The sequence below is a fragment of the Squalius cephalus genome, assembly GCF_949319135.1.
Source record: "Squalius cephalus genome assembly, chromosome: 9".
Taxonomy (NCBI): domain Eukaryota; kingdom Metazoa; phylum Chordata; class Actinopteri; order Cypriniformes; family Leuciscidae; genus Squalius; species Squalius cephalus.
In genome coordinates this window covers 21782954-21808746 of record NC_137130.1, presented here as the reverse complement: position 1 = coordinate 21808746, position 25793 = coordinate 21782954, and the positions used below count along the sequence as shown (strand labels likewise).

At 38.1% G+C, this 25793-nt stretch overlaps 3 protein-coding genes across 4 annotated transcripts in view; all 3 read left to right on the top strand.

Annotated features, from left to right (window-relative positions):
* Window positions 1–3528: 3528 nt before the first annotated feature.
* vtcn1 (V-set domain containing T cell activation inhibitor 1) lies at window positions 3529–6744 on the top strand (the record flags this gene model as incomplete). Its single annotated transcript, XM_079880287.1, has 5 exons — window positions 3529–3560; window positions 3668–3732; window positions 3838–4197; window positions 5328–5582; window positions 5833–6744. The coding sequence occupies 5 exons, from the start codon at window positions 3529–3531 to the stop codon at window positions 5958–5960; spliced, it is 840 nt and encodes a 279-aa protein (XP_079736413.1). The 3' UTR covers window positions 5961–6744.
* A 1282-nt stretch (window positions 6745–8026) lies between these two features.
* Window positions 8027–15734, top strand: trim45 (tripartite motif containing 45). 2 transcript variants are annotated; one of them, XM_079881425.1, is made up of 6 exons: window positions 8027–8700; window positions 10362–11113; window positions 13393–13522; window positions 14429–14543; window positions 14661–14787; window positions 14873–15734. In XM_079881425.1, the coding sequence occupies exons 1-6, from the start codon at window positions 8222–8224 to the stop codon at window positions 15022–15024; spliced, it is 1755 nt and encodes a 584-aa protein (XP_079737551.1). In that variant the 5' UTR covers window positions 8027–8221; the 3' UTR covers window positions 15025–15734. The 2 variants fall into 2 exon arrangements, with proteins under 2 accessions (XP_079737551.1, XP_079737550.1); XM_079881424.1 differs by having other exon boundaries at window positions 8129–8700; window positions 10362–11119.
* A 7747-nt stretch (window positions 15735–23481) lies between these two features.
* Window positions 23482–25793, top strand: part of man1a2 (mannosidase, alpha, class 1A, member 2) — a 78772-nt gene continuing 76460 nt past the window's right edge. Inside the window, exon 1 of the mRNA XM_079881423.1 lies at window positions 23482–24323. The gene's annotated coding sequence lies outside the window, so the exon portion shown is untranslated. The remainder of the gene's footprint in view (window positions 24324–25793) is intronic.

Below are 25793 nucleotides of genomic sequence, written 5' to 3'. Positions count from 1 at the left end.
CGGTTCTAGTGACATCATTAAAGAAGGAAGTAGAGGGGTGTAGTCCAATCCAGCCGTTTTTTGTAGTCAACTTCTGTTAAATTAAATATCTCGCTTGGCATTGAACTTTGAGCTTTATAATTTTACAGATATTATTTATACTCTAACAACAACATTACACACTAACTAAAGTTTGAAACATGGGATCACATAGAACGGAACCTTTAAGGGAACGTATAGTGACAGCAGTCTAATAAACTAGATGCTGATGTTTGATTAACATTAATGACAGACATCAGCAGTCTAAACTAGATGCTGATGTCTGTCATTAATGTTAATCAAACAACAAAAGAAAAAGAAAATCACTAAATGCTCTTGAATGAATAACTTTAATAGCTTTAATAAGGATTAATCAATATTTAATATTACAATATTACAAATATACCGTTTTGCTCAAAATTGGCAGAATCTGCAAATAATTTTAACAAAATAAGAGGGACCTTTTTTAATCAATTGTCTTAAAGGTGAAAATACAGTCACTGCTGTAAGGGTTCAAATATGCAAAAGATGCTGGAAAACTGAAGAATTTGCAGAAACTGAAATATTTTTCTGAAGAACATTGAGCAGTTCAACTGCTCAGGACAAACAAGGGACTCAAGAACAACCATCTCAAAACAAAACAAAAAACAGTCATGGATCATAATGACACACAGGATTAAGAATCAATATGTAAACTTTTGAACTGGGTCATTTTTATGAATTCAGCAAAAGAAAATAAAAAACTTCATGGACTATAAACATCTTTTGTAAAATATCTTATTCAGGACAATACTAACTCAAAAATAACATGCATTTTTACGATCCCTCTTATTTTGTTCAAATGATTAAAATTTTTGCAGATTCTGCAAAGTGTATGTAAACTTTTGAGCACAACTGTATATGTCCGAATGAAGAATGTTGTATGCAAGTTGTTATGAAGAATGCATCATTAATTTAAAAAAAAGGACCATATTCTTGTTTCTTTATGAGAAGTGGTTTTATTTAATTTGAAGATAAATACATGTTATATGTCACAGGCTCAACAATTAAATTTCTGTGTGAATTGCATTTTCAAACCTTAATATCATTCATATTAACAGGTTAATAGATGTTTTCTCCAGGAGTATAATAATTAAATATGACTAAATTGCATTATAGTCAAAAGACAATAAAACTAAATCAAATCAAACTTTGTGTCAAAATTAGCACTGTGCTTGGGTTTGGATTTGAGATATGAATGTAGTAGAAACTAATCATTTAACTTGATTATTTTTAATGCAGCACAGAAGTACAAAAAAACAAGATATACACATATACTGTTGTTGTTGCAGTGTCTCATGGAGCTGCACACACAGTCATAGAATGTCTCATTCTGTGTAAGCATTCACACACCCTGGTGCTCCATAACAGAAATCCAGATGTACTTTTTTTTGACAAAAAAAAAAAAAATCTTAGGATTGTTAGAATATATAAAAAATCTTTGCCATCATAAACTTTACTTTGTACAGCCATTTGTATTTACTAGCAATTATTCAGCATTCACGCCCGATTACTTTAGTCACTGTCACCCCTGGTCGGACTGGAACAGAAAATATCCAAGATATAGGATTCTTTAATAAAAAGGTTAGGCTTTTGATTTTCAGAACGGTCTGATGTATAAAAACCTGGGTGAGATATTTCACACCAAGCATTCCTAGCATCTTCAGACATTTGTATGGTTCTATTTGTGCTAAACACACTCTTTTCAATATGAGCAATGTGCTTTGAACATATCCCTTCTGCTCTCTTTTTGGCAATTTATGCAAGTGTTTATCTGTTTCCACAGACAGGAGCTCCTCCTCGTACCGCCTCTCGTAGTACGGTTTTCTTTCGTAGATCTTGTCGCAGCAGTCCTTCAAACACTGACAAGAACATCTGTCACAATAGATCCCAACCTTGGTGTTTGATATCAGCCACCATCCAAAGAAACCAACAGCTATGCTGATGTAACCATAAAACTGCACAAGAAAGAACAATAAAACCATAATGAACAATTAAATCAATGAAGGATGATTTTAACCAAAATGTTCGACTGTGTTCTCGGAACAAGTGTATTCTTAAATGTCAGGTTGGGTCAAGTTTAATCAAAACAAATAAAAATAAATGTTTAATCAGTTGTTTTGCTTCCTAATTGTGCTTAACTCATACATTTGTGGGAGGTTCCACTGTGACAACATCTCAACAAAGAGATTACATTTACTGTATCAATTTTCCTGGGCAATGATGGGGAAGTTTAATAGCTTTTTGCTGTCATTACTTTAAGGTATGTCAGAAATAAACCTACATTTTGAAAATCAACTGGAGAAAAATCATTCTCCCAATCAATCATCTTTGATATAATACACTCTAAGAAAACTGTAAAATGTTTTCACAGGTTATACCCATTTTTTGAATTATGCATTGCATGTTTAAAGATTAAAAGAAATGTCTGTAAACTTAACGGATAATGTCCTGGCAGGAAATTGCTTTTTCTGTTTTTCTACTCTTTTTTTTCTTTCTTACAGTATAACAAATAAATTAAATCACGCCCACATTCAGAAGAAATCTAACTCCTAAATGTTTAAATACAAGTCGACTAAATATAATTTAATTGTTCTAATTAGAGTACTTACCTGTGACCAGTTTTTGTGGATTGTAATAATGCTCATTTCTTGAAGAGTGAGATGATACTGGTTTCACCCAGCACTGCAGCATTACAGTGTTTTCCAGTTGGTGTATAATTTCACAAAATCATAAAAAAGCGAGTTTTATGAGGGGGGGTTTCTCACAATTGTGAATTTATATCTCAAAATTCAGACTTTTTTCTTTCGATTGCAAGTTTATAACTTTTTTCTCAGAATTTTGAAATTCAAAATATATCAGGATTTATTGTTCTTTCTGTAGCGGACACATGCAATAAGTAAACTGTAAAAATCTGATTATTGTAAGCTAACATACTCCAATTACGGTTCATGGTTATTTACAGAGCTCAATGAAACAGAACTGAATGTTTTCAATTGTGTGACTTTGACTCTTATATCTGAGTCATTAAATGAAACACTATTGTCTGTAAGGTGGCTCAAGGAAACTAAAGGATGATGGTTTTAATCAAGCATAACTTCCAGGCAGGTGTGTTGAGGCAAGTTGAAGCTAAACTCTGCAGGACAGTGGCCCTGGACCGATTTTTGGACACCCCTGGTTTAGCTGACTTCTGACCATTTGCAACTGTTTGTATTTCGTCTCATGAGCACACTTACTCTTGTCAAACTGTATGTTAAGTGTGTCAGGACACTCCTCTCAGAGGTAATATTGACAGAGGGAGGAGGTGCTGATCTCCTTCAGTGGAAGTACAGTTTGAAACTAGTCTGGGGGATTAGGAAGCGCTCGTCTATCTTAGCCCGTTGATTTATTATGCCATCGACAGAGATGAAGAACAGAGTGGAACATCGGTTCATCAAAGATTCTGCTTGAAAGTAGGAACAGATTACCAGAATGGCTTCAATTGGACAAATAATCTTTGCAAGGTAAGAATTGAAAAAAAAACCCTACTTTTTCAAACAATTTCAGGTTGAAGATAATATTACAATGAGTCAATACTGAATGTTTTTCATCAAATGTATGTCTTTTGCAGTATGATTGTTCTAATAGTAGCCATTTCAGGACTCATCATTTTCATTTTGGCTATTGCATTTTCAGGTTAGTAAAACATTAATTTAACTCTAACAGTTTGCACAACTTTTAGTAGTGCATTTGGCTTTTGATGTATAAACTAAACGTCCGTGTGTATGTTTGATTTTCAAGTGTCCCAAGGTACCGTTGAAAGCAGCAGTCCCTCTATTGTGGGGAATATTGACAAGGATGTGGTCCTGGATTGCAGGTTTCTTAGCAACAGTGGCAATGAGCAATTGAGTGATGTGTCAATTACTTGGCTAAAAGATGCTGTCAGTGGTGTGGTCTATGAATACAAAAACAAAGCAGCCCAGCTCCAGGGGCAGAACATTCAGTTCAAAAACAGGGCTCAACTGTTCTCAGATGCTATATCAGCTGGCAACGCTTCCCTTCTGCTGAGAAATGTGAAGATGGAGGATGAGGGTGTGTATCGCGTCACTGTCAATGCACCAAAAGTCTCAGGAACTACCAGCGTTAACCTTAGAGTGGCTGGTAAATACATTCTTTACTCATTTATTTCAAAGTAAATGAATGTTTAAACCCATATCTTATTTCTTCATGCTTTATACATCCACAAGGTGACAACAAGTGAGTCTCTTTATGAGCAAGTCACTGAATCATTCTCTCATATGATTTGTTAAAAACCCTGATTCACTGAAATCCAAACTAGTGTCTGGCTGCATCCGAAATCGTATACTTTCTTGAGTAGGTACTTATTTTGAATAAGTAATTACTTCACGACCGCTCAAAAGTATGTATTTGTATTCTGGACGTACTACATCCGCCATGTTGTCATTATCATGACCTACCACCGTCAGTTACGTTGCTTCACTGTCATTCATAAATCCTCTCCAGTGGTCTCATAGTAAAGTTTCCATCGAATGTACACTTCAGAATCGCGCCACTTAAATTATCTGTTCTAAACTGATTCATAGGAACAAACTGTTGTGTGCTCAGAGATTAACAAAATTATTATTTAAAGGTATAGCGGAGGATTTTCTTTTTCCGGGTGGATCATCAAGACTATTGGTCCTCCTAAGTGTCAATCATTCTGGTGATATGTTTACGTAAGGCCGTCGTACGTGCTCGTGCACATGATTCACACGATGGCGTGCACTCAAAACACAGGTTGGGCTTCCCACTGATGTCTCAGTTGCGAAGTTTCTTGACAGGTGAAGTTTGGCATGCTATTTGGAGAAATCCATTTAAAATCACTGCTAGTAAAAGTTAATGTAAGCGATGATTAGCTCGTGCATGCTCTCTCGTGCACACGTTTAATAGGCGTTCCCTCTCGGGAGCAGAGTGTTGCGCATGTGCATTTTTTCAAAAAGTGGAGAGGGCGGCTCTTTTCTAAAATTCGGGAAAATCCTCCGCTATACCTTTAAAATTACTGAATCAATCTGACTATATTTGAATGCACTGGAAATTGCTAGTAAATTTCACAATTAATCACAAAGAAATGGCAAGTAACATTAAATTAAAAATGAAATTTTGAAGTATAAAGACTTATAGTATTTTCTTGTAAAACATACTTCAATCATTTTTACACTGTACATCAAATGATATATATTTATATACACATTTAGCGTATATCTGATCTGCTCATTTCGGTTTCTTTGCAGCTTTCACAGCTCCCACGTTTACTCTATCGGCAAATGGCTCTCTATTTGCTGAGGCTCCTAGATGGTTTCCCAAACCAGAGGTTAGCTGGAGTCAGAGTGGGCAGCTTTTAAACAGCAGCACCAATTTCACCAACAACAATGCTGGAATCGTGCGAGTTACCAGTGTCCTCGAAAACCAAGTAAAAGTGGATGACATCTACTCCTGTCTTATCGAGAACGCTCTTGTGAAAGCTATCTCAGAGGCAACTGTAACAGGTAAAACCGTAGATATTGACAAAACAAAAATGTATAGACTAGTTGTTAAGAAGGGCTCACCCATAGTGATAATATTTGCACAGAGCATTGCACATCAAATCAAATTTGTTAAAACAATTTTCTGGACAGCATGGACACACAAAATGCATGTCACTCATTAAACAGCATGACACGTGCAGTATGTTGATCAAATCATGAGTTTCTGTTTTAAAGTCAACATTGCTATTTCTTTATGATTCTTCTTCTTCAGCAAACAGCGTGACGGAGAAGACATACTTCATTTTCAGTGCTGCATCTACAAAAGTGTCATCCTTACAACTTCTGTTCACAGTCACCCTTATTCTCTCTGTAACCCAGACAAGTCTCTCCAGTGGTTGACAGATGGTCAAACCAATCAGTTACAAAGACTGACATGTTTTTTCGGGTTGGTTGCTTACAGTACATAAAAAAAATTCAATCAATTAACCACACATCCTAAACCATAATGACATTTCCCAATTAAAAAAAAAACATTTTACATGAGATTTTGTAGAAACCTGTAATGGACATATATTCTAAATCCAAATTCATGTTCTACATGATAAATCCAATGAATTATTTCATATGAAACCTTTTGTTATTGACAAAATGTCAACTAATCTGCAGACATATGTGATATTATTTATTATACCTTTTCTCATACTATTATCTTAAACTTTTCTTGGAAAATGTTTGTATTACCACACTCTAAAAAATGCTGGGTTGTTTTAACCCAACCCAATTTTGGGTCAAACATGGACAAACCCAAACAATGGGTTAAAAATGTAATTTTAAAATGTAACCCAACAGCTGGGTCTGTCCATATTTTACCCAAAGTTGGGTTGAGACAACCCAGCAGTTTTAAATGATTTTCATTACACTTATTTTTTGAGACATTGTATTAGTATCTCTTTTATTATTTCATATTAGGCCACAATAAAAATGTCTAGAAATTCATTCATGATAAAAAGGTACAATTTACAACAAGGCCACTTTGTTCATTGCATTAGTTAACATAAAATAACTATGACAATGTTAATTAATGTTATTTAATGTTAAAGGGATACTCCACTTTAAAATGAAAATTCTGTCATCATATACTCACCCTCATGTTGTTTCAAACCTGCATGAATTTCTTTCTTCTGCTGAACAGAAAGGAAGATATTTAGAAGAATGTCAGTAACCAGACAGTTTCTGGTACCATTGACTTCCATAGTAGGAAAAATATATATACTATGGAAGTCAATGGTACCAGAAACTGTCTGGTTACTGACATTCTTCTAAATATCTTCCTTTCTGTTCAGCAGAAGAAAGAAATTCATGCAGGTTTGAAACAACATGAGGGTGAGTATATGATGACATAATTTTCATTTTAAAGTGGAGTATCCCTTTAAATCTTATTTAATGTTAATTTCAACATTTACTAATATAGTAATTAAATCAAAACTTGTATCTGTTAATATGGACCTGAGATAACATGAAATAATTAACATTTGTATTTTTATCAACTGTTAACAAAGATGAATAAATACTTTTACCAATGTAGGCTATTGCTTTTATTTTATTGAAACATTAATGATTTCTAATGTAAAGTGGTACCGATAACAAAGACCTTTGCTTTTTAATTGCTGACTATAACCAATACAACGATATATCCAAAAACAGGGACTTGTATTATTACATTGTACATTGTTACTAGTTATTATTATCACGTTCTTGTTATTGTCATGTTTCTGTGTCTTGTCATGTGATTCCCTGTTTGTCATGTGATCCTGCCATGTGTCTCGTCATTGGTTAATCGTCTGATCGTTGTTCACAGGTGTTCCTTGTCTTGTAATTAGTCTGTGTTAGTCTGGCTATCACCAGACCAAGCTCAATCTTTTAAGATTGAACATTAGTCTGGGTCCTGGAGGGCCACTGTCCTACACAGTTTAGCTCCAACCCTAATCAAACACATGAACAAGCTAATCAAGGTCCTCAGGGTTACTAGAAAATTACAGGCAGGTGATTTTTTCAGGGTTGGAGTTAAACTCTGTCGGACAGTAGCCCTCCAGGACCGAAGTTGCCCATCCCTGATCTGGGGAGTCTGCTCTGTATTTTCTGTATTTATTTAACTGCAGATCTTGACCTTTGAGTGTTGTAGTTTGATCTGACTGTCAAACTCAGTTCCTGGAGGATCACATCCCTACAGAGTTCCAACTCCGCTTCCTATATACACACACACACACACACCCCTGCAGTTTTCAAATATGCCCGAAGGACTTGATTAGCTGATCAGGTGTGTTTAATTAGGGTTGAAAGCTAAACTCTGCAGGGCTGTAGCCATATGGCTGTAGCCCTCCAGGAACTGAGTTTGACACCCCTGGATGGGGACTGTCTAAAATAGGTCAGATTTCAGGCCACGCCCCCAAACGTGAACGCATAACATGATTGGATGGCGAAGCACGTTCTCAAATAACATGAGAGAAAAAGTTAACTCTCAGAGTTTGGTCTGAGTTGCATTTTTTTTTTTTTTTTTTTTGGTAAATGCTATCAAAACCAGACTACTGCTGTCGCATCATATTTTGTTTTTGAATAAGCGCGAGTTATAATAAAACCCTCGTATAAAAATAACAACTACGATGTCACTTTGCAAAGAGCGATTAACGTTAGTTCAAGAAGAAAAGCGAGAAACAGTCTTGAGTGAAAGCAATGGGGACACGGGAAAGAAGTCCAGAGCGGTCTGTGGTGTTTGTAATCGGATGTATCGAGACCCTAAAATCCTGCCTTGCTTGCACACTTTCTGTGCGGACTGCGTTCGCCAGCTCGAGCCGTTTTCTGAGCGTCGCGTGAACGGGGAACGACGCTCGCCTGAAGATGACACGCACGGGCACAACTCTGGGTCCACGATCCTGTGTCCTGAGTGCGATTCAGAGGTGAATCTGCCGCCATCGGGTGTGGATGGGCTGACCACTGATCATCTCGCGCTGGACGAGGTTTTCACGGAGACCCTGCTAGTGGACAGCAGCGTTTTGTGCGACTTGTGCAGCGACAGTAACGCGGGGAAGCGCTGTGAGGTGTGCTGTGTCAACCTATGCGACTTCTGCAGTCAGGCCCACAGGTCAGTTTATCACGGCCTGAGAAGAAATATAAAGTCATTTATTCACCCTCATGTCGTTTCATAAGCCACTTTATTCCTTGAACACAAATGGAGATGTTAAAGGGATAGTTCACCCCAGAAAAATGAAAATAGTCATTATTTGCTCACCCTCATGTTGTTCCAACCTGTATTTCTTTCTTTAAAATTTTGAGAGCCAAATATGGTTATCATTGACTTCCATTGTATGAACAAAAATCACTCAACATTTCTCGAAATATATAAAGCATTCTAAATATAATATTGAGTAGCCTAATCATTATTTTTTAAATACTTTTTCAAAGTGGTGTATTTTGACAGCGTGATGTCAGTCTACTGTATAATAAAAATTACAGAGGCTGTGCTTCCACTTCAGCTATTGAACATGTTGTTATAAAAAAAAATACACAATACCTGCCCATGCGAATATGCCGCCTACTTCTCTATAGTAGGTGAAAAACAGTGTGTGATGATACGAGTCGTATATCTGAATTCTATGGAAGTTTGTTTGTCTGTGGCGGAAACAAGCTTCCATAGAATTCACAGTATTCATAAAACAGTTGGTGAAAATGACCTACTACTTCAGGCAAGATTCTAGAGAGTGCATCTGATGAACATTTAACCATCCCATGAGGCAACGGGATAGGAGTAACAGACACTAGTCACATAACAATGAATCAGGATTACATTCAAACTACACAAATACTATATCATATGTGCTTATTATTCATAGAGTATGATTTCATAACATTTAAAGAGGATGACCAGATTAGACTTTTAGGTTAGGGTCAAAGGTCAAGACCTATGGTTATTCAGATGTAACATTACACCTTGAATGGTCAAAAATGGCTGTCCCAAAGATGTGTCCTGTGTGAACAACACCCCCCAATACATTCTCTGCTTTGTCATTTAAACGGCCATTGCAAAATGGTGTGTTCAAGTTCTCTTGCGAAGTTTGTTTACACAAATTGGTAAGTCATAATTAAGATGCCAGGTGCTTTCAAAACAATATGGTCAGATCAAGATGACGATGCACGTTTTCTACAAAAAAATAAAGCAAGAACTTTACTTCTACTAAATGATGAAGAGTGCACATCATGTGTTTTTCTTTGTTTTTGTGTAATAAACTGAATCGAACTGAAATTCCTAATATTAATTATTAACAATAATTATACATTTTGTTAATGTTTTCTATTAAAACAACCAAAAAAGACTTTGTATTGTAGCACAGAGGTTGCGTAAGTGCATTTATTCAGCAGCCACAAATTGTGACCATGATTAAAATGATTAATCATGTTAAATATATTGTATCGTAGCTGTTAAACGCTACTGTATTTTGTACACTATTGTACATGTATGCAACTTAATTAAATGAGGAAATTTATTATATAATTTATTGTAAATGAGGAAAAAAATCAATAATTTCATTCTAATTACAAATTTACTGTCAATACAGATGCTTCATTCTTTGATTCCACCATGTTTTCTCTCTGAAATTCCCTGAAACTCTGGGCTGAAAGAAAATCCAGGGTTTTTCCGAAATTACAAATTTGTGGTGGCGTTCATGAGCATTTAACTCATAAATACGATCTTTCTATCATGACTTGAATGCAAACTAAGTCCTCTAATGTGTATCTTCCCTGCAGGAGACAGAAGAGGACCTCCTCTCACTCTATCCAAAGCCTACAGGAGCTGAAATCCCAGGGTCGTCTCACTAGACCCGTCCTGTGCTCGCTGCATCCTGGTCAGGAGTTACGGCTCTTCTGCGAGCCATGTGATCTCACTGTGTGCCTGGAGTGTGCGGCCACCTTTCACCGTGACCACCACTGCAGCTCTGCCCATGAGGTCATCAGTCGCCATGGAGATCGCATCAGGGATTTGGTCGTCAGGAGCTTGAGGCCTCGTCTTGCTCGTCTGGAGGATTCAATGAGATGCGTGGACACATCCCAAGAGGCTTTGCGGGCACGGACTGACACATTGGCGGGTGAGATTCGGGCGTTTGCTCGGAGTTATGCCAACGCTGTGGAGGCACATTGCTGTTCGCTGCTGCGGTCACTGGAGGACTTGAAATTGCAGCGCAGGAACCAACTCCATCTGCAGAAGGCTCAACTGCAGCAAGCCTTGTCTGACGTCCGTGGTGGAGTGGACTTTGCAGAACGCCTGCTCACGTGCGGTTCAGACGCCGAAATCCTCAGTGCCAAAGGAGTCACTATGAGGAGATTGATGAGCCTTGTAGAGTCAGGATACGACCCACACCCAACGACGATCGCCCACGATAATGCCAGCAGCATCTGTTTTCTTCCTCAGGAGAGTGCTGGGGAGATTGAGGGATTTCCTGTGGTTGGAGTTCTACATGCCAAGACTTTGGATCCCAGCAAGTGCACTATCCAGGGAGAAGGTGAGAGTAGGTCTGGGCTGCGTTTAACTCCACTTTTAGACATACACTCGCAAACTTCCCTAAGCACTTCCTCTCAGGGGAATCCCCACCACCATTTTGAAATGCGATCAGCTTCGTCAGGTGGACGAGGGAAGTTCATTTAGACAGACCCTCGAACCCTTCGATTTTACTCGTATGTATACTTTAGGCAGATCTACTGACCACAATGCAACACGTTTGTGACGTCTCAACAGTAATTTGCACGGCAGGCTCCATAGCAGATTCCAAGTGATCAAGGGCTTAGGGCTTTCCATTTAAACACATTGCCAGGGTTCCGCACGTAGTGGGCACTCGTGCAACGTAAGCAATGACATAAATCCGAGTGAACGAGACAGAGAGAAGTTAGTGGGGGAAGGGCATAAAAAAGTGGACTTAAACGCAGTCCTGGTGTGGAGAGACAAAGTGCTTGTCGCTGGAATCATATCGCATGGTTAGGATATGGTTTAAGAGATTTAGAACCACTGGCATAGAGGAAGACCTCAGCCTTAAAGGAGAACTCCGGTCAATTTTAACATTGAGCTCATTTTTTTGTCAATTTGGAGTGCTGTCAGTACAGAGAACAACGACAAAATCGGTGTTGCTTACACCGTGTTATCCTCTTTTTAAAATTTGCACCCTGTTGACTTCAATTGGGCAATATTTAAACCTGCTTTTAGCCTCTTAACATCCTTGATGTGTCATTACAAGTGCACAGGTCATGTGAGTGATTCCTTCAGAGTGAACACAAGTGAATCTGACTACAGTAGATGTGAAAGAAATGGATAAAAATGATGTTATTTAAGCCAGCGCAAATACCTGTATCTTCTTCCTGTTTTCGGTTGAAGTCCAAAGTAGTCGATTGCCGAGTTCACGCGCGTGATCATGGGTAACTAAACCTATGCGCGTGAACTAGACAATCGATTACTATGGCCTTCGACCGAAAACAGGATGTAACATTCCTCAGAAGCCATAGTTCAGATGAAATTTGATGAAAGTTTTCCGTCTCACAAGATCTGAAGTCTGAAAGAGAGACTTAAGATCCACATTTGTTCCACACACAGATATACATACACAAGTGCACACAACAAAAGGCCTAGGGCATGACACTGGGATAAATAGCAGACAACATTCCTGGATACTATGACAACAACTCAACCTTTTTATGAACTGGTCTGGTCTGGTGCTCCTAGAGTGTAAAAGGGTCACTTATCCAGCTCTGTCCCAGCATGCCACATGCAGGTTCACCTCAGGAGGATAATATACTGCTGCTTGACTGTATTTTGATATTGATATTTATCACAATATTCATTTACCATTAATGGGAAAGGAAATGCTTTCCACATATTTGTTAGAACTTGAGAAAGAAAACGTGTTTGTTCACAATTAAAGAGTAGCTACCTTTTAATTTAGGGCCCCATTAAATCCATTTTATTTTTCCCTAAATTCAGTTATTTATTTTAACTGTGATTTAATACTAATTTATATCAACTTCAACAATTAAATGAAGGTTTTAAAATGTAATAAAATGAAAAGATAACAATTCATTTATAACAAAATATTTCATTATTTTTGTCAAATAAGATTCTGCACAACAACTGTATAAATTTAAAACGGATGAATAATTGTCTTGGGTTTTATGATATTCCTTAGAAATACTTATATTATTATTATTACTTTGAGAAGTACATTTAAGTATGCAGTAGTGATAGCCTATATTTCTGTCATAATTTCTTGAAGTTAAACCAAACATTTATTTTGACGGTTTGTTGGCGAAGATCTTTCAGTTTCAGTTTCGGTGTGTATTTGACCGTAGTTTTTTTTTTTCTCAAATGAAACGGTGAAAAGCACGAAACCGCGCCGTTCATTCACACAGCGACACGCAGAAAGAAAAAAAAAAAACATTATAAATCTAATTCAGTTGTTTTCTAAAAGTTTTAGTTGTCTTTCCTAAAGTTGGGATGGAATGAAAATGTTCCAAATATATTTTCTAATTTTTTTGTTTTTTTTTGTTTTTTTTGACCTCGTAATTCTTAAAATATCAGAACTGTGATCTTCCGATGAAATGACAGACTTATCCTATCATTTATATGGCTTAAATCCCCACCCCTTTCCTCGCAATCGACTGCAAGCTCTGCCTTCATCCAATTAACAGCCAGTTTTTCTTTTCGAGAATTTGTTTCACTCAGATGTACGCCACTGCTTCCGTTGCGTAGCCTGTGTCCACTCACATGTGTCTGTCCTTGTGTGTGAATAACTCCCAGGTGTGGAGCGAGGTCGTGAAGGCCAGCGGGACGAGTTCACTCTGGTTTGCAGGGACTCCTCTGGAGAGCAGATGGGCCGTGGTGGAGACCCTGTGCTGGTCAGCATAGTGCACAAGGACAGGAAGGACTGGTGAGTACACAGGGAAAATTAAGTGTGACAGTATAGTCACTAAAGTCTTTACCGTTGAATCATATTTGCCAATGCTTACAGATTCTACTCATAACTATCAATGCACATGCCATTTTATCAAATGGATTTTTTTAAAATAATTTTTGTTCATGAATGAATGTTTTAGTTTTTATCACTTTATAATATTTCAGTTTTTATTACATGATATTTAGGCCTGAATTAATTAAGATAATATGGCATAGAATATTTTCAAACATTTGGATTATACAGGATTAACTAAGTAATAAACTAAATGTGATGCATATTTTTCAGTCATGCATAAAGGAAACAAGTAAGAATGAGATTTCTGTAATGGTAATAATAAACTGAATGTGTTTTAAATTCACAATAACAAAGCTTGCAGGCAAATAAAGGAAAAAATAAGACATTTGAGTTCAAATACTGCATATTATCAGCATCTGAGATCAAATTGTTGCATTATTTAGTGTAAGAAATGACAGACTGCCTCGACCCAGATTCCACTCCAAGATAGGTGGCTGAACGCGCTCATTTCCAAAAATGGCTTAATTATCATATAGAAGTAGAACAAAGTCAACAGTTTGATTACGATTTGAGTGGATAAAATCCTGAGCAAATGTAGAATCCATTCAATTGTAGAATGGGAGCAAGTGAGAGGACCCTAAGAACCATCTCCGTGTGTCTAACTTCGTACAAAAGGAGCAACTACATTTACATTAGGGGTGGTTAACTGTAACAGGATTTGAGTTTAGGATGTTTAGGGTTCATTCTGACACACTGTCACTGCTACGCTGCAATAAAAGTTCTTCATTCATTTCTTAAATGTCCTCATATTTTTTTTCTCACCTCATACTGTGACTCTTCTTTTTCCTCTCTGTGGCATTACAGCTCTGTGGAGGTGTCTGTGGTGGATAACAGTGATGGCTCCTATGGTGTGTCCTACACCCCTGCTGAAGCAGGTCTTTACTCTGTGTGGGTCTGTGTTAAAGCACAGCACGTCCAGGTAACTGTGCAGTTGAACCAAAACACGTGTCTAATAATAACAGTAACATTATTGGCCAGTTTTTGAAGGAATATCAGTGATGCCGGGACTGACATTCCAACAATCTGTGTTTTCCAGGGGTCACCTTTCGTGCTAAATGTGAAGAGGAAGTTCAGACGTCACCGTGGCGTATTCCATTGCTGTTCCTTCTGCTCTAGTGGGGGCGCTAAAGAGGCACGCTGTGGCTGCACAGGGACCATGCCAGGTACTGTAGCACAAAAAATGGTTTTAATATAATATTTATTTAATCACATTAAAGGGAGAGTGTGTGTGTGTGTGTGCGCACTTAGGTGGGTTTCAGGGTTGTGGACATGGTCATAAAGGACACCCCGGTAAGCCCCACTGGTCATGTTGTGGAAGTGTAGTGGAGGCTTCAGAGTGTATTCTACATAATCTGGGCAGCGTTTCTCCTCGTGGACATCTCCGGACTGTGGAGCTCTGAGACAACCAGCAAATATACTCTGTCTGATCAAATTTGTACCATAAACTCATAAACCATTAACCAGTCAACATATAAAGCACAAATTCACATTGTGCCTTTCGTGTTGTCTTTATTCATACAGTGTAATTCTACAGTGTCATTCTCATGTAATTCTCATTATTTTGAAAGATTAAACTTTTTAGGGTGTCCATAATTTGGGTGTTGATTTTTTTTCTTTTCAGCAGTGCCAATATTTATTGTGCCCCTTAATGATGGCAGATAAACAGCAACTTAAATTGTGTCTGTTCTGTTTTCAAAGTGCCATCATTAATACTTTTGTATCAGTATTATAAAGATTTAACAGCTTGTGTTTTATCTACACATTCAGAACTACTGTATTTTTATTTGTTCACTGTAAATATTTTTTATCCATAATTTGATCATAATTAGCATTTGACAAAAACATTTTAGAAATGTTTGTGGATATTTTTGTTAATGTCTGTGGTATTGTTTTATGCGCTTTTTTTTTTATCATAATCATCATGTTTCCTTTGATAATACCCTTTTATATAGACAATGTGGTTTGTATTATTATAATGGTTTATTTTTATACATGTGCATGACTCGATTTCAAAGATTTCGTTTATTATATGCATCCCATTACATTTTAGCTGCCTTTGTATATGCTGTAATGGTACCTCGGATTAAACAACTCTTACCTCTCCACTCTCAGATTGTGAGTATGTTTGATTGTGCTAATGTGATCTGTTTTGCATAGTGTATATTCTGTGTAGTGAGGTCTATAAAACACGTGTCGTGGTCACTTAAATACCTACTTTAGTTCTCACCACCATGCGGTTTACCTTGCTTATTGAGCAAAATATAATTTTAATCAATGCAGTTATTTGGTTTGCCGTTTTCATTTGTGCTGATTTTGAGCACAGACTTTGAGAAAAGGATTAAAACTCAACACAATTAAACTATCTGTAAAACAACATACTGGATTGCTCTTTCTAACACTAGATGGCAGCTGTGCTTTGTGAGGATCTCTCTCTCTCTCTCTCTCTCTCTCTCTCTCTCTCTCTCTCTCTCTCTCTCTCTCTCTCTCTCTCTCTCTCTCTCTCTCTCTCTCTCTCTCTCTCTCTCTCTCTCTCTCTCTCTCTCTCTCTCTCTCTCTCTCTCTCTCTCTCTCTCTCCCTCTCTCTCCATTGCCGTTTGCATAAAATGATACATTTTAAGTGTCATGTGACCACACAATATAAAAAAAGTTTTTACAATTATATTACAAAATATATACATTTATAAAATGTATACATTACATAATATTTATTCACTTTGAAAAAAGGAGCATGTGAAAGATATCAGTCAATGACCTCTAATATTTCTTCCCAGTATGCCATGCACACACAAAGCAGTGGATTAAAGTAGCAATCAATCTGATTCAGAAGGACAACATGCATGCTTTGAACCCTCGGTTTTCTCTTTGAAATCTCTGAGCTCAAGGACACGAGTAGTTCTGTAAGCCTGCAAACACTCTTTTATCACAACTGTACAATGTAATATTTGGATTTATCTATTCTGATGATGGATTTTCGTAAGAAGTGGTCTTTTCATCTTAATACCCCATCATTAATACCCCTAGTTTGTATATATACATGTAGACACACACATATGGTCACCCTAAGTTTGCGTAACTCTACCCCTTTCCTATTTATATAACAGGAAAAAGGGTAGGGTTACCTTTTTTAAACGCATGTCAACTAGGGGTATTAATAAAGAAAACTATATTATTTTCCCTTTCCTTTCCATATTCCTAAAAAGATGAAAAAAAAGCTAGGATGTTGATCCACATGTCCTAGTTGAAAAAATCATGGTCACCCATACATAATCTCAATTATCATTGGGAAAAAAAATATTTTGATTGACAGATATAGAAGTAGTGTTCTAATTTGCATTTCAGAGAAGAATCTCATTTGTGGCCCACTAGGGCATTCTAGGGGGCTAAAGTAACTATGCATTAATCTACATGCATAGGGTTTGACAGCACACATCACAGATTCAAGCCTCTTTGGGGGGAGGGTCTTTTACTCCGATGCCATGACCTGGATAGAATCTAAATGGCTGTTGGAAGGAAAAATGTTGAAGAAGAGACGCAGCAAAGTGTGTCATTATATCTTGATGTAGGTGAAGAACATGGTCAAATTATTTGGCTGGTGCAGGCATAGTATATGCCAGTATTTATCAAGCAAATTAAGTTAGGAATATATAACATTATGGCCAGTCAAAGATTAATGTTGTTGATCATTTCCTAATAAGGTCACATTTTAAGGTCTGTTAGATGGTAAGCAAAATGTCAGTTCTTGTAATCAACATGTTGGCTGCAGGAATAAAGAAGAAAGAGTGTTTTTGACAGGGTCCAAATGTTATGGCAAGACAACTGGGTCAGAGTATCTCTGAAACGGCATGGTTTGTCGGTTGCTCCTGGTCAGAAGTGGTGAGAATTTACCAACAGTGGTCCAAGGATTGACAAACCACAATAATTTTAGGCAATAGGGTGTTGGGCGCCCAAGGCTCATTGATGCACGAGGGCAACAAAGGCTATCCTGTCTGGTCTGAGCCACAGAAGGTCTACCGAGGTACAAGTCACAGAAAATTTTAATGATGGTTATGAGAGGAATGTGTGACAACATACAGTGCATCACACTCTGCTGTGCAGTCGCAGACCAATCAGAGGTCCAGCCATTCATGTGGGCGTAAATTTGACAAGTGCCCCCTACCTAAACATTGTTGCAGACCAGGTACACCCTTCATGACAGTGGTGTTCCCTGGTGGAAGTGGCCTCTTTCAGCAGGATAATGTACCCTGCCACACTGCACAATGTTCAGGAATGGTTTGAGGAACATGATGAAGAGTTCAAGCCAGGTGTTGTCCCGGCCTCCAAATTCCCCAGATCTCAATCCATTTGCGCATCTGTGGGATGTGCTGGACCAAGTTCAATCCACGGCATCTCCACCTTGCAACCTACAGGACTTGAAGGATCTGCTGCTAACATCTTGGTCCCAGAGACACATTCAGGGCTCTTGTAGGGTCTGGGTCAGTGGATCGTCGCTGTTTTGGACCAACATCATATAATCTTTTGGCTCATCATTGTAGCCTATATACAGTATCACTTAGTTGTATAATAATATGGCTGCTATGTCATCCAGAAGATGTCATTAATGACATGCATCATTAAACTCGTTGCCTGTTTTCCAGAGACCTCGTATTCCTCGGTGTGCACTTTTTCTGTGAACGCCTTTACGTAATCCTCATGGGCTCGAGAGCTGCACGCTATCATATCTGTTGATATTGGATGCACTCATTCATTCAGCTGCCTCCTCTTCTCATTGCATTTGTCATCTCTCTGTTTAAAACACATTGTCTTGTTTGGCAGTGTTTACCTCTACGAGCTCCTCTCTGTCTACACTTCATTTATCATTCACACTTGAGGTCTAACGCACATTCTCTTGCTCTTGTTATTTTTCCTCCACATGCCCTTTTGTAAATTGTTCTGTCTGATGTACACACTCTGCTTTTACCGTATTCATTAGTATGTGACTACAGTCTGTCTCAGATCTCTAATCTCCCATCAATCCCTCGCAAGGTGAGAACTCTTCCTCAACTGTCAGCATCATGTCATGTCACAGCGCCGAGACCAGATTGTTGTGACAAAGCTTGACAACCCAGGCTAAAAGCTTCTTTTTCACATGCACCCACAAAAGCACTGAAGGGAAGAATAACTTGCCAGAGAGTTTTGAATGCGGGACTGTGTTGCGACTGAATTATTCAGTTGGATTAGTTAACATTAGCAGTTTGTCAATAATTCATTCACCAGAAATGTGGTTTCCAGGACAACTTGCATAACATAGTGTGTGGTCCCCTTTGGGCATCTTATATATTTTTAGTAACAGAGCTATATGCTCACTTGCACAATTAAAGAGATGGGAGTAAAAAAAAAAAAAAAAAAAAAACTTATGAAGGGGATATGTAGTCAAGCATATGTAATACATTACTAGTTGATCATGTTTAAACTATAAAATGAATCCATGCATTCTATTTTACTAACTGTATAAGATCAAAACTAATGTACTGCTGTGGCCACATGTTTGCAAATAAATAGAATAATATGTGAGCAAGTCAGCTATAAAAAGGAATACTTAATAAATGTATGTACCTCACACCCAATTTAGCGCATCATTTGTATGTTAATACAGTAATAATGTTCTTAGCTTTCAAAATTATTTTGGCAAAGAACTGGCAAAAAACATGTATGACTTGTGGAAGGGCTCTTCATTAAGGAATTCAGGTGTTCAATTTCAAGGAACACCCCTTCCTGAAGTGCCCTTCAAGGGCGTAAAAACACCGTTTGGGACTTTCGCCCAGAATCTCGCTGGAAGAAGTCATCCGGGTACTTTTTGCATACTGTTTTCTGAATACTATGAATACTACTGGGTTCATATGTTTTTCGCACACTGTAGAGGTATGCATATTCGGACTCTGTGATTGATTTATTCAGGAACTGGGCCATCTTTATGAGTGAGTCACTGAATCAGTATAATTTCAGTCAGAGGCAAACAGTTTAAGTATTTCACCTGAACCTAATTTTATTTGGTTTTATATGATTCGGATGTGATTATATTGTTTAGTGTAACATTTAGACTATTGTTTAATTGTTAGTTTAACCTAGATATGAGTACTTCTTTTACGGAGATGGTTTTTGCCCCCACTCACTTCCTATTTTCTTTAGCATTATGGGGCATTGCTATGTCGCCTCATTAACTGGAACGTCAGACACAGTCACCCTTATCTACATTTATTGGTGACAGGATATGCAATTGACAGCCGCTTTGGTCCTGCAAAGCCAATCAACTCGCCCTTGCCTGGACTTCTCAAGGTTGAAGCTGTATCCCATTCATTTGCTTGCTGAGTTTAAACTGTCATCGTTCACCATTCCTCACTTCAAAGTCTCAGAACACATCCTGACTCATTATGCAGGCCCACTGGAGGATGGTCTCAGTCTCACCTCTGCTCTTAAAGTAATAGATAAACCTTTCAATCATCCGTTTCCTCTGCTTTTCCCTGTCTCTTTGTCCTCTTCACCGAGTTTTGCTGTGAATTATTTCCAGTATTTTTTTGTTCTGGTCTGAGGTTTAAGGTGATTCTACTTTTGGCCAGTGATCTGTGTCGTATTCTCACAGAAAACTGAGAAACTCAGCAGAGCGAAACTCCTTCTTTCTGACAGTGACATCTGTCAGGGTGTCAAATGTGTGCCTCTTGAACTGACTGACAGCAGATCTAGTCCCTTGGCCACTGCCTTCTTAAATATGACTCACACATGATTTTTTTTCAGTGTCAGCACTGACACTTGCTGTGGGTTAGTCTGGTATATCATCCTTAAATCAAGAGAAAATAACTACACTTATGGCAGCCCAAGGACTAAGTCACAGGCTGATCTAAATGGCCTCATTTCTCTGCTGCTCAGCAGAATGTGAACATGTCCTTTGATGGATCCATGATGTATAAGGGCGCAAACTGTTTTATATTCAACCCCAAGACTGCGTCCTCTAAAATAAGTCCTCTAAACATATATTTGATTATATGTAAATCATTTAAAAGATTGTATCATCTAAAGTTGAACATATATTTGATTAAATGGAAATCATTTGTGTAATCTAATTTTAACAAATACACTCACCTAAAGGATTATTAGGAACACCATACTAATACTGTGTTTGACCCCCTTTCGCCTTCAGAACTGCCTTAATTCTACGTGGCATTGATTCAACAAGGTGCTGAAAGCATTCTTTAGAAATGTTGGCCCATATTGATAGGATAGCATCTTGCAGTTGATGGAGATTTGTGGGATGCACATCCAGGGCACGAAGCTCCCGTTCCACCACATCCCAAAGATGCTCTATTGGGTTGAGATCTGGTGACTGTGGGGGCCATTTTAGTACAGTGAACTCATTGTCATGTTCAAGAAACCAATTTGAAATGATTCGAGCTTTGTGATATGGTGCATTATCCTGCTGGAAGTAGCCATCAGAGGATGGGTACATGGTGGTCATAAAGGGATGGACATGGTCAGAAACAATGCTCAGGTAGGCCGTGGCATTTAAACGATGCCCAATTGGCACTAAGGGGCCTAAAGTGTGCCAAGAAAACATCCCCCACACCATTACACCACCACCACCAGCCTGCACAGTGGTAACAAGGCATGATGGATCCATGTTCTCATTCTGTTTACGCCAAATTCTGACTCTACCATCTGAATGTCTCAACAGAAATCGAGACTCATCAGACCAGGCAACATTTTTCCAGTCTTCAACTGTCCAATTTTGGTGAGCTCGTGCAAATTGTAGCCTCTTTTTCCTATTTGTAGTGGAGATGAGTGGTACCCGGTGGGGTCTTCTGCTGTTGTAGCCCATCCGCCTCAAGGTTGTGCGTGTTGTGGCTTCACAAATGCTTTGCTGCATACCTCGGTTGTAACGAGTGGTTATTTCAGTCAAAGTTGCTCTTCTATCAGCTTGAATCAGTCGGCCCATTCTCCTCTGACCTCTAGCATCAACAAGGCATTTTCGCCCACAGGACTGCCGCATACTGGATGTTTTTCCCTTTTCACACCATTCTTTGTAAACCCTAGAAATGGTTGTGCGTGAAAATCCCAGTAACTGAGCAGATTGTGAAATACTCAGACCGGCCCGTCTGGCACCAACAACCATGCCACGCTCAAAATTGCTTAAATCACCTTTCTTTCCCATTCTGACATTCAGTTTGGAGTTCAGGAGATTGTCTTGACCAGGACCACACCCCTAAATGCATTGAAGCAACTGCCATGTGATTGGTTGATTAGATAGCATTAATGAGAAATTGAACAGGTGTTCCTAATAATCCTTTAGGTGAGTGTATTTCATTCTATGCAAATCATTCCTAAGATTGCCCCACCAAAATTTTACATAGGCTATTTAGATAATTTCCACAAAGTCGTCGATACATTTTTTATATATAATATATGCAGAGGTGACAGTAAGAAAGGACATTTACCTGAGTACTGTACTTAAGTACACCTTTTGAGTGTCTGTACTTTACTTGAGTATTATTTGTTCTGGAAACTTTTTACTTTTTACATTTTACAATTCATTACATTTGAAAGACAAATATCGTACTTTTTACTCAACTACAATTCTGTCAAGGTCTTGAGTAGAAAGTAATAACGTCAGTCAGGGGATGATTTTGGTTGCAGGGGTTGCATTTTGGTTGGAAATGAAAGTCGGGTTGATGTCAGAACCAGACGTCACATTGACGTCAACATCCAACGTGGGACAGACGTTGGATTTTGGTTGGAAAATAAAGTCCGGTTGACGTCAGAACCCAACGCTCCATTCTGAGGTCAACCTGATTTTCATTTTCAACGTTGGGTTTGGTGGTCTTCTAAATGCGAATTTTGTCATTGTTTTAGAGCACACTATAGCTTATAGATAACAGGCTAACATATTCATACTAAAAGCCAAAAAACTTAAAATAGGGCACTATTTGAGGGAACAACAATTTGGGTGTCCGAAACCATCGTGGACTTGTTCAATCTCACAGTCAGTCCCACTACCGGAACTGTGTTAATAAATTTGATATTGATATAAAGGTAGATATGGAGGCATAGATTCAGAGGCATAAGGTATTGTAAGTATTACATACAACATTGCAACAATAATAAAACAATACATTGACATTTACTTTTTACTTTTGATAGTTAAGTACTTTTAAAAACAAGTAGACTACTTCTGTACTTTTACTTAAGTAAAAATCGGTAAAAATATTTGACCAGTAGTATCTGTACTTTTACTCAAGTAAGGAAGTTGTGTACTTTGTCAATCTCTTAGCCTATATGTAAATCATTTATATGATTACATCATCTAAAGTTTAACATATATGATAAGCTATATGTAATTCATCTGATTACTTATTAATGTAATTGTAATTTAATGTCATAAAACAACATACTTGATTATTTTGGCATTACATAAAGGAATCTTTTCATAAAGGAATCAGTTACATTGTTTTTATTTTTGATTATTCTTTTTTAATATTTGTACTTATAATTATTAATAATTGATTTATCATTATTTAAATAATAATATGCATGCAACTAAAATCTAGTCGTGCATATGTTTCATAAACAGCAAATTGAACATGAACATACAGAAACAGAAAAACATAAAAGATAAAGATAAAGTAGACAAAAAATTAAAATATTAAAGTAGACCAAAAAGTAAATAAGAGTAATACCAATCTACTTTAGGAACTGTGAAAAGTTATTACTATAAATGCTCTATTTTCTCTACCGTCCACAGTCTACCGCTATTCATTTTGCGTTGCCAAGAGAGACTCGTACTTGAGCGACGCTCCCTGGCTTTACCAAACGGCAGCTGACTGGATGTTGGAGGACTGAGAGGAGGAGTAGCTGTTGCAGTAACAACATCCTGGATATTAGAGCCTGGCGGCGCACACGGCTACAGAAATAAGGAGGAATGGAGACATAAGGGAGGCGGTGGTGGCATTTGCTAATGTTTCAGTGCATAGAAGCAGGGGCATAAACGTGAGTCTGGCAACTTTCAGGCATTAATTGTGGATTTACGGTCTATGGCGCCGATTTATCCCGAGGCACCGACAAGGTGATGCAGCAGCTGCAGGACGGGATCAGTCCTCTACACGGCTGCCAGCTGAATGCCTTTACTGGATGAAAAAGGCGCAGCACACGTCCAGCGCAGGCCGGCTTGATATTTTATTAAAATAGGGCATTATGTAGAGAGGATCCCCCAGCGATTGCGATACACCCGTGGTTTACTTTCAATATTGTATCGGCTCACGATATCGCTCTCCGGTTCAGAGACCCTGCCACGGCATCAAGCGGATCAGGCCTGTGCTGAAACACTGTCCGCGCGCTCCGCGATATTTACCGTTTGAAGAGCTCATGATGATGTGACGGGAACTTTTATCGTTAGCACGCAGAAGGAAAGCTCTTAGAGCTGTAAAATTGTGTTCACTATCCGCTCGGCGGGTTTTCTTTATGTTCTCCTAGGTTGCGTTACTATTTTGTCATATCAAACTGCTTTTTTCGCTATCGAAAACGTATTGCTAGTTTAAGATAAATACGCCTTTCGGGCGGTGAGGGCGAACTCGCCGTTTATCGTGAAGATAACGACTTGACCCAACCCGCCTCGACACCGAGAAGCGTTTGGATCAAAGCGAGGATCATGGATCAGAATGATAAAAAGACCCTCACGGTAGGCTATGTGCACACATTTAACCTATATCTGTAAGAGTATTAATCAAATAGTAGCCTAATACAAATCCTGGCTGATGTTAAAGATAAGACCTGCGTTTTGAGCACGAAACGCTTGATGTGGCGCTGTAATGAAGCACAAGCACTTGTACAGGTGTCACATTGTCATGCTCAAAGTCTGATAGTACTGTCTGTATGCCGAATTTGAGATATTTGGCGCATGTTCATTCCGATGATTGTTGTTTTGATATAATGCTGATCTCATTTGAATGGTCACTCGTCTTTGCTTGTTTGACTCTAGTCATGTGTTTGACATGAATGTGGAGATGCATGATTATCCAAACAAGATAATCTAATAAACAATATTTAAAGTAGTTTTTTTACCATAATGTATGCTTGTGCCCTCATTGTCTTTAAATGTAGACCATTTGTAAGTGTGAACCAAAAGCCCATGTAATTAATGGGTGGCGTAATAGTAGGGAAAAAGTATTTAATCCTTATAATTAAGCAATGTATCACGAGCTAGAGTGTTACACAGCACTACAGGTAATCACATTTACAACATTGCTCTTATTCCATAAAACAGCACAATTTGTTGTGTAATTTTATAGAGTATAGATTAATTAATATCTTAAGTAACTTGCGGTCAGACAAAATGTGACTGATTAGTTGGTATATTTCTTTTTTACCAACAAAAATAGTACCGAAATTACCCAAAACACCAGGCTTTGCCTGTCACCAAGCAAAACAGACTAAAAGCTGGCCTAGATCAGCGTATTTGAGTGGAGCAGAGCGGCACAGAATTCCCCTCCTGGCTCAGAAAGCCTCTCCCTGCTTCTAAATCAGTCTACTTCCCTATAGTTGGTGAAAAACAGTATGTGAGATGTCCAAATCTATAAAACTGTAAATTAAATTACCCAAATGTACTACTACTTTTGGTGAAATTTGCATCTGATGAACACTTTACTATCCCATGAGGCCATGAGAGCGGCATTGTGAATGGCAGTGAAGTGATACAACTGATGTTGGTTGGTCACATGACAAAATGGCGGATGTACAACATCTGAATTTCATTTATATTACCCATATTCATACTATAAAGTACATACTTTGTACTACATACTTCGTAGTAAGTTTCAAACCAAATGTTGTAGTCAGTATGCAAGGCTGTGTCAAAACGGTACACTAGTATTAGCATACCAATCTGAATTTCTATTGCTACCTTCAAGTGCACATGGGAAACTTATACCTCCAAATCTGCCTTTTGTTATTATGACATCACTAATTCAATGTGGAAACATAACATGGCAGCCTAAACAAAACAAAACCAAAAAAAATTGTTTATAAACCCAAATAGAAATCACTAACTTATCTATGGTATCACAACTAAATGTGAAGCAGACCATGAAAGTTGAGTGATTTGACACCATTTGCTACAGACTTGCTTTTTGCTCACAGATCTCTGTGTATA

Bases quoted from the DNA above. Each gene is read 5' to 3' on its own strand.
- trim45 (XM_079881424.1), top strand. From the start codon at position 8,222: ATGTCACTTTGCAAAGAGCGATTAACGTTAGTTCAAGAAGAAAAGCGA. The intron at 8,701-10,361 runs GTCAGTTTATCA...TCTTCCCTGCAG, and splicing joins TTCTGCAGTCAGGCCCACAG to GAGACAGAAGAGGACCTCCT. The intron at 14,788-14,872 runs GTACTGTAGCAC...GTGCGCACTTAG, and splicing joins CTGCACAGGGACCATGCCAG to GTGGGTTTCAGGGTTGTGGA.